We start from the raw sequence: 9,774 nt of genomic DNA, 5'->3' as shown, positions 1-9,774 counted from the left end.
ATGTAAGTTTGAAATCTTCAAAGGAGTCCATGACACCAGTCAAGCATATGAAGGAATCATTAGACTACAAAACACTTAAAGGGAGAAAGAAAAAAAAAGAGGCCGTATACACCTAAGTGTTTGCATTTTTCCATTTGGATCAGGTAGATGGAAAGGACGGACCCAAGACTAATCCACATTCCAAAGCATTCACACAGAAAGGCATTCTATTAATAAAACTCATTCAACAGACAAATTACCCATTTACCTTCAGGTTTGTGAAACTGGGATAACACAAAGGGCACATTTCTTACTTTTATTTCAACATTTAAAATATTCACAGATGGAGTATTATATTCAGACATCTCCATGGAAGATGTACGAAAACAAAGCATACAAGCATTCCACAATTACAGAATTACATATTTGTGATTATGTGAATGTTCACCCTACAGTTTATCTGGAAAAACACCATTTAAAAAAAAAAAAAAACTTTTGAGTGTTTCACTGGATTAACTGCCATAAAAAATGAACTGCAAAGAATTTCAGGAGAGATACCTAAATTTAAGTACTTTTACTTTTTAAAAATTTCAAACTTTTATAGTATTCTGCTAACATATCTCCTGTGAGGAACACTTAATACTGAATTTTCCCCTCAATAGCCAAGTCAGAATATACTTATTTCATTTTTTACCCAAGTCTTTGTTTCTAAACGCATTATGTAGAATAGATTTGATCGTCACAGCATCTTGAGTAGCTAATGAGGTAGGAGTATTCTTAAGTTCTTAGGCATTAATGAAGCAAAGCAAAAGACAATCAAATTACAAAGATTTTCTTTTGTAGTGGTTGTTCTTTAAGTAAAATGCTAAGAGCACTGGAAATTGGTCAAATGCTGCTCACATTTTAAAAACGAAGAGGAAAAACCCATTAGAAAGCCCTGATACACATAGAGTCTGTTAAAGGGAAAAACCTGAGTACTGGAATTAAATTCATTTTGGCATTGTAAGGTAAGGTATCTATGCCTAAAAATGCCAAGTTTTCTGCCTAGGAAAAAAAAATCTTTACCAAGGAGATAAAATTTAAACAGAAAACAAAATTAATCTATACTTTCTTTTCAGAACAAGTTAATATGCTTCTTTTAACCCAGTTCTCTTTTCCTGTACACAAACTGATTAATAATTTCAGTATACTGCATATCCAGTAACACATTTAAATGAAGTTAGCAGTCAACTTACCAACTGTGCCAGAGAAACACTCCTTATATGGAGGCTTCATTAACATAATGCTAAACTAGAAAACATGTAGGTAATAGATTTCAGCACCATCTGTTAGTAGATTGTTTCAAAATGCATACACCCCCTAAATTCACATAAACCTAGGAAATTTACCCATCATTCCCTCTGCATCTCACCAAAAATCAAAGTTCTGTACTCTAACTACCCTTTCCGTGTGCCAAAAATAAGAAATATTTAAAAATCTATCCAATTAAGTTAATAGGACACAAACATGTTCCCCAAAAAAGGAGGGAAGTTACCAATCAAGCATGATGTGTCTAAACTACAAATTTTGGGAGTTTCTCTGAACCTACTCTGGTTCAACGGGCTGCAAAAAAAAAATACATATCTTTAATACACTGGTACCTATTATTTGATGAAGGCTAAATTACAAGAGATTTACCAGTTTGAACCTCTTAAGGTTACTGCTAAATACACTTTAAAAAGTCATCTAAAAAATGTTCTAGAAATACAACAGAATAGCTGATACAAAAAAAAATTGATAACTATGTGGCCTGGCAAATGATTTTCAAATTAAGTCCTTGACAAGCAACTACAAAATGTTTTAGATGTACGAATCAAACTTGGTAGCAAAATAGTGCAAAACTCTAATATGGCAGACCTTAATAGCAGGTAACCATTTGAGATTTGCTACCAAAAATAATTTGTCAACAAGAATCTTTTACATGTCTTTAAACCTTTCCTTTTTCTACTCTACCTAGAATTGTGTTCCACTGCTGTTATAAAAATCTCAAAATATCATGTGTATATCATTTAGATAGAAGAGAATTGAAACCTCTTCACTGCCGCCTCCTTTAATTTCAGTTATAATTCCCTTTATAAACATTCTTTTCCTAAGGCACACCATGCCCTATTTATTGCCACAAAGCCACTAAAATCTGTGCCTCAATCTGTCTGCTTCATCAGTATGGTTAAATACAAACCACTTACTAGTGTCTGCTAAAACTTAGTATCATCAAGTCTAGAATGCCATTGGTCTGTTCTACTGGGGCAAAAGCCAAAATACACAAGCATGTGCTCATATGCTCTTTTCCCTACAAACTAACCATATTACCTACTATAACAGTAAAGCTTAATGACATCTCTGGCTACATATAATTCATACTCAATATTATAGAATAAAATGTTAGGCCAGTAAGCTTTCACAATTTTTATTAAATCCTAGTCTAGTTGAACAATATCTGATGTTACAGACATCATCCCATGGTGAACATGTTTAATAAGTGAAAGCAAGTCAGACATCTCATCTAAGTCATTATTTTCTGCAGACTAAGCAATAACTACACAGAACACTATGGGTAAACAAACACCTGCTCAGTTTTCACACAAGCCATGTTGTTTATCAAATTAGATCTGCTAATATTGAATACAGTAGATTCGGTGATTGTAGTTCTCATATAAGTATCTTATTGAGATAACATTTTGACAGTTTCAATGACTTTCCAAATAAGCATACCATAATCAAAGAAAAGAATAAAGAGTGAAGTAAAAACTGAACATGAAGAGATTAAGTTATTAAAGGAAAATGAAGTAAACAAAAAGAGTGAAAAACCATTGGGGTGGAAGTCAAACAAGCCTAGACATTTGATTGGAAAAGAAAAGATCAAATATGAAGTTCACAAACCAAAAGTTTATAAACTCAATGCAATACAAATTCTTTTTATTGTAAAAGCTGAGTTGAAACTAAAAGATCTATAAAAACTGTTACTTTTGGCCTTAAACAGTACCAACTCTTATGATCAAAAAAGGCCACAACAGTTAAGATTGTATTACTTGATTTTATTTTACACTAGGTGGTGGGCAGACAAAGCAATCCTTAATAAAGTTGACAATTAGCTTCACTCAATATTTTTAATAATGCACATTAAAAAAAAGTATTCATCTTACAAATTCTTCTGCAATCCAAACATACAATAGCTTGGAGAACATTTAGAAAACAAAAGCCAATGTAAAAAGACAGATTAAAACAACTAGAACAGTACAGGTTTTATTTATATGGCTCGAATTTTACAGTTTTCTTACTGCATCATCAATGTCAGAAATCTGTTCCTTCAGCTGGCTCCATTGTTCTGGATTTAAAGAAATACCTAAAACAAAGTTTAAAAATTCAAAGGTGAAAATCTATTTAAGCGTTGAGGATTTTCATACTTTCAACTAGAATACTGTTTTATCAAAATTGCCACTTTAGGCTGGGCGCGGTGGCTCACACCTGTAATCCCAGCACTTTGGGAGGCCAAGGCGGGCGGATCACTTGAGGTCAGGAGTTCAAGACCAGCCTGGCCAACATGGTGAAACCCCATCTCTACTAAAAATACAAAAATTAGCCGGGCATGGTGGTGTGCACCTGTAATCCCAGCTACTCAAGAGGCTGAGACAGGAGAATTGCTTGAACCTGGGAGGCGGAAGTTACAGTGAGCCAAGATCATGCCACTGCACTCCAGCCTGGGCAAGAGAGCAAGACTCAATCTAAAAAAAAAAAAAAAATTGCCAATTGGACACAATGCTACAATACTGAAAATCATATCTCTTACATTTGTTAATTACATATCATCACAATTTACTGAGCATTATCAATCTCATATCCAGTCTTACTTTCCACAATGCATCCTGCATAGTACCTATTGTAACCAATGAGAATAAATAAGGGTTTGAAGACACATCTTACTAATACCCGTCAACTATCAGGCTAAAATGGTCAGGTCCAGATTTGGCATGTGATACCCCATTACTATATTTCCAGCTGGTTCCAATATTTGCCCAAAATTTCCACAGGAATTCAAGCCAATTGTGCTGAGTTCTTCCAGAAGCATTCATTTCACTTTGGAAAAATTCCCAGGACGTGATTCATACAGGACTCCTCAGAGAGTATACCCGGGTAACTGCACTCTAGGGTCACCCTGTCAGGGTTAAAATTCCAGCCTCACTTTCACTAAGTGTATGACCCTTAAAAAAGAACTACATCACGTTGTAAGCCTTAGTTTCCTCACCAGTAAAATGGCATCTATACGCCAAAGAGTTGTAAATGATTAAGTAACATGAATAATGAACTTAGCATATCACCTAACACATAAACGGTTAAAAAATGTGAGATATGTCTTTCCAGTTTAAGATGTAAAAGTATGAACAGAAATTTTATATTTTCTATATTTTGTACTTTAACGTTCTAGCATTCCAATACTGACGCATATAAACACAGAAGTAAACAAGAACTGGCAGAAAGTATTCCCAGAAAACTGCTGGAAGGCCATGAATTTGAAAAAAAAGAATAAACAAGAAATATGGCATCGGCCACTCTGGTACGTGAATGACCAATCCAGAAGTGACTTGAAGAAAATATGAAAGCGTATAAACACATATAGAGGCTGAGTTTAACCAAAAAAAAAAAAAAAAAAAACCTGCATGAAGCAAACAAGTGGTACCTTTCAAACTAACAGGCAAGCAGAATAAAACTAAATAAGGAAGCATTTTTCTTTAGCTGAGGGTCAACCTAGAGCAGCAATCCAAATATACAAATTTAGGCTGGCTCACCTTCTCTAGCTGTTTGGTGAATAATACAAAATATGTTTCTACAATGCTAAGAGGCTTGGGACTGGATGAAGCACAAATGGAAGGAAAGCAGAGATCCGCTTGAAGAATAATGCCCTAAAGAATAGCTTTTAGGAGCTGAATCAAAAGGAAGCATTGTAAACCAAGATTTTCCATTCCTGATTTTACAAGTTCCCAGATAGTGTCTAATCTGCTTCAGAATTGCATAAACCTTTTTAAAAATTATTCAAGTAAATTAGCAGCCAATTGAAGTGATATTAGGGGTGTTACTTTTCTGGGTTTTATTTCCAAAAGCTGTATTAAGATATCTCATTAAAAAAATGTTAAGTATCATGTCCAAAATAACTACAGAAGATAGAGAATCAATTGAGTAAGACTCTTCCTTGCCCCATGTGTCCTGCCAACATTTCAAGTTAAGTAAGCTACTCAGAAAAGTTGTAGTTTAGTCCTAACACTGTAAGAAAATTCAAGTAATTAGACCTCACCTTTTCTTCCTGGTTTCATTTCACCTTCAGGATCCATCCAATATTCTCTAATATCAATTAGCACTTTGCCTTTAAAATCGCGAACACTAACGTACCTCATTTTCCCAATCTGCAAAAGAAACAAACATAAAAAGAGGTGCTCCTTTCAAGAGTGGTATCTGTTTCAATTGTACTCATATTCACAACTTGCTGCATGCTCACTCTACATCTAATCATGAAAATAACTACTGCTGACCCTTGAACAACACGACTCTGAACTGTGCAGGTCCCACTTATATGCATATTTTTTTCAATAAATATACTGGAAAAATTTTTGCAGACTTGACAATTTGAAAAAACTCACAGAACAACTGCATAGCCTAGAAATAATGAAAACATTAAGAAAAAGTTAGGTATGTCATAAATGCATAAAACATACCTAGATATGAGGTTATTTTATCATTTACTATCATAAAACGTACAAATCTATTATATGAAGTTAAAATGTAATCAAAACTTATGCACACGGGAAGCAGTAGAGAAATGTAAACAAAGATGGAGTATTAATTCATAACTGCATAAAATTAACTACAGTAGTGTACTAGTGTTAACTTCATAGCCACTTCCTGTTGCTATCTCAGTGTGCTCAAATGTTACAAATATCTGCTTAAAACACCTTGTGTAAAACACCATGTGATGCTAATCATCTCTGCTGAGCAGTTCATGTCTCCAACAAATTGCGTATTGCAGTAAAAAGTGATCTCTCACGGTTTTCACATTATTTTTCATCATGATTACTGCAATACCATAAACTTTAAATAACACCATGAGTCCTATACAAAGTGCCCCTAGTGATGCTGAAAGTGCTCCCAAGAAGCAGAGAGAAGGCATGACATCACAAGAAAAAAACTGCCAGAAGCAGTGGTGCATGCCTATGATCCCAGCTACTCAGGAGGCTGAGGCCGGAGGATCACTTGAGCCCAGGAGCTTGAATCCAATCTGGGCAACACAGCAAGATCCTGTCTTTAATTTTAAAACGCAAAAAAAATAAAAATAAAAATAAAAAAGTTGAATTGCTTGATATGTACCACGGACTGAAATCTGCAGCTGTGGTTGCCTACAATTTCTAACAGATGACATATTTTATTAACAGATGACATATCTTATTAACAGACAACGTAAACTAATGTTATTGATAAACACCATACAGTACAGTAAAATGTATTTTTTCTCCCTTATGATTTTCTTAGTAATATTTTCTTTTCTCTAGCTTACTTTATTATAAGAATACAGTATATAGTACATATAACATACAAATATATGTTAACTGTTTATGTTACTGTTAAGGCTACCAGTCAACAGTAGGCTATACTTAGCAGTTTTGACGAAGTCAAAAGTTATAACCAGATTTTCAACTGCACAGGGGTTGGTGCCTTGCATTTTGACCCTGCATTGTTCAAGGGTCAACTGTACTACTCTCAGTATCAAAACTGCAACCAAAGGAAATTACTGTTTAAACTATCATATGATCCAGCAATCCTACTTCTGGATATATATCCCAAAAAATTGAAAGCACAGACTCCAAGAGACATCTGCACACCCATGTTCATAGCAGCATTATTCACAAGAGCCAAGAAGTGGAAACAACACAAATATCCACCCAGAGATGAACTGATAAAATGGGGGAGGGGGGGTGGAATAGACACACAATGGAACATCAATTAGCTTTTAAAAAAGGAAATCCTGTTACATACTACGTCAATGAAATAAGCCAGTCATAAAAAGGAAAAAAGTAATACTTTATGATTCCACTTACATGATGTCAAGTTCACAGGAACAAAAAGTAGAATGGTGGTTACCAGGGCTGGGAGAAAGGGAACTGTTGTTTAATGGCCACAGAGGTTCAGTTTTGCAAGATGAAACAGTTTCGGCAATCTGTTTCACAACAATGTGAATATACTTTTATGGTTTTTACCACCAAAAAAAAAAAAAATCATTAGGAAGCAATATTTTGCAGTACAAACTACAACCAACAGGAATCCACAGATGCAACTAGCTACACTGCTTCACCAACCATTCTGAATATACGAATCCAGAGTTCCAGTCAATAATAACTAAGTTTCTCCTTTTCATGTTCACTTCAAATAACATCTTTAATGCACCTCACTCAGTCAGACTGAGAACTTAAAAATATTCACAGAAAATTATTTTTCAAAAATCTTATATATCTGCTTACCACAAATTACAAATTCCAGAGAAAAGAACAGGCTTTCCTCAACAAAGTGTCTCTTAGCATTTTCCAAGACTCACTATAATATAGTAAGGGAAGACAATGCAGTACTGGAGTAAAGACAGACATAAGAGGTCAATGGAACACAATGGAGTCAAAAAATACACACGCATTGGATATATTCACTGATTTTTTTGGGGGGAGGGGGTAAAATCCAAGGTAATTCAAAGGAATAAGAATACTCTTTTCAACAAATGGTGTTGAAAAAACAGGCTATCTGCATTGGGGGTGGGGAAGAATCGAAATCTCTATCTTACATCATACACAGAGAAATTAATTCTACATGAATTATAGACCTAAATGTGAAAACTAAAACTATAAAACTTCTAGGAAAAAACATTGGCAAAAATTTTTGTGGCCATGGTAGGCAAAATACGTCTTGGACAGAAAATAAGCGTTAAGCAAAAAAGGAGAAAAATCAATAGAATAGACAATCACACTAAAGCCTTTTTTAAAAAGATGCTTCAGAAAATAAAAAGGTAAACCAGAAACCTAAAGAAAATATTCACTCAAGTTGGAGCCACAGGGGTCTTGGCCTTCAAGGAGAGCCTGAGGAAGAAGCAGAACTGTGGACGTTAAGAAAATGATGAACTGACCAGAATCTGTGAGGACCTCATTTCCAAGAGAGAGAAGATCTGTCACAGATGCCCCTGACCAACTGCCAGTCCCCCCTTATTCTGTCTGTTTGATTCTCTCCGGTTTCATATTCTTTCTTCTCTGTTAACCTCCACTCATTTTTGAACTAGATTTCTTTGAAAACTAAAGTTTCCCTGAAGTCTAAAAAAAATATTAATTATACTTACATCTGACAAAGGACTTATATCCAAAATATATAAAGTGTTACAACTCAAATGACCTGGCATTTTTTTTAAGTGGCCAAGATACTCTTCACAAAAGATATAAAAATAACCAATAAACACACTAAAGATGTACAATGAATTAAGACATGTACATGAGGGAAATGGAAAGTAAAACCACCATGAGCTACCATTATACATTCAATGTAACTAAAAAGAAAAAAACTTAAAAGACTGACAATATCTAGCAAGGATGTGGAGCAACCTGAATCTCATAAGTAGTACCGATGGCTGTGTAAAATGCTACAGCTACTATGGAAAATGGTTTGACAGTGTCTTATACAGTTACACATTTACCCTACGACTCGGCAAATGTATCTGGTATTTACCCAAAAGGGAAAAAAAGTCCACAAAATGACTTGTACAAGAATATTCACAGCAGTTGTATTCCTAATAGCCCAAGACTTGATACAATCCCAATGTCCACCCAAGGTGAATGGATTAACAAGTTGTAGTATTATCATACAAAATACTACTCCAGCAATAAAATTACTGATATATGCAACAAGAACTACTCTCAACACATTATACTGAGCAAAAGCCAGACACAAAAAATAGACTGCATGTATCCATTTATACAAAGTTCTAGAAGAGGCAACATAAATCTATAGTGGTAGAAATAAGATCAGTGATTACCTAGGACATGAGCAATGACTGTAAAGCCAAGAGGAACTTCCTGGGGTGATGAAAATGGTCTGGCCACAAAGGCGTGTACATTTACCACAGCCTATCAAGGTATGCTTTTAAATGTGTGCGTTTTATTGGACATAAACTGTACCTCAAAAACATTTTTTTTTTTTAAAAAAAGGAATCTGCCCAACAGCTGCCTCTCCCTTGGGGGAAAAAAAAGAGTAAAACTGACAAATTCTTATTAGCAAAAATTAAACAAGTGATGAGATAGTAGTATAGGGATATATTACTTAAAGATAGAAAAAATAAAGATCACTGAAATCACATTCTATTGGAAAAAAATAAAATTAGATGACAGAATATATTTTATATCCACAAAATCTGGAGATTACCAGCAAAAAATAGCATATACGTCATAAAGAACTGTGATTCTTATACGAATTTGATTCCTTGTCCCCTCTGAAGATCTGATAAAGCAGTGGTTCCTAACCTTTTTGGCACCAGGGACCAGTCTCATGGAAGACAATTTTTCCACAGCAGGCAGGGAAGGGGAAAGGTGATCGTTTCAGGATAAAAATTATCCCACCATCAGGCATTAGATTCTCATAAGGAATAAGGAACGCACAACCTAGATCCCTTGCATGCGCAGTTCACAATAGGGTTCGCGCTCCTATGAGAATCTAATGCCGCTGCTGATCTGACAGGAGGCAGAG

At 34.9% G+C, this 9,774-nt stretch overlaps 1 protein-coding gene across 3 annotated transcripts in view; it reads right to left on the bottom strand.

Annotated features, from left to right (window-relative positions):
• Positions 1–281: 281 nt before the first annotated feature.
• The window catches only part of SUB1 (SUB1 regulator of transcription), a 72,165-nt gene continuing 62,672 nt past the window's right edge, over positions 282–9,774 (bottom strand). For all 3 annotated transcript variants that reach the window (XM_055367614.2, XM_063700809.1, XM_019013412.4), the window contains exons 4-5: positions 5,306–5,414; positions 282–3,361 (exon numbers count right to left, since the gene is read on the bottom strand). In XM_055367614.2, coding sequence (XP_055223589.1) covers positions 3,282–3,361; positions 5,306–5,414 — 189 coding nt within the window. In that variant the 3' untranslated portion in view covers positions 282–3,281. The remainder of the gene's footprint in view (positions 3,362–5,305; positions 5,415–9,774) is intronic.

The sequence above is a fragment of the Gorilla gorilla genome, chromosome 19, assembly GCF_029281585.2.
Source record: "Gorilla gorilla gorilla isolate KB3781 chromosome 19, NHGRI_mGorGor1-v2.1_pri, whole genome shotgun sequence".
Lineage (NCBI taxonomy): Eukaryota > Metazoa > Chordata > Mammalia > Primates > Hominidae > Gorilla > Gorilla gorilla.
The sequence above is the reverse complement of the archived record's forward strand: the minus strand, read 5'-3'. Positions and strand labels throughout refer to the sequence as shown.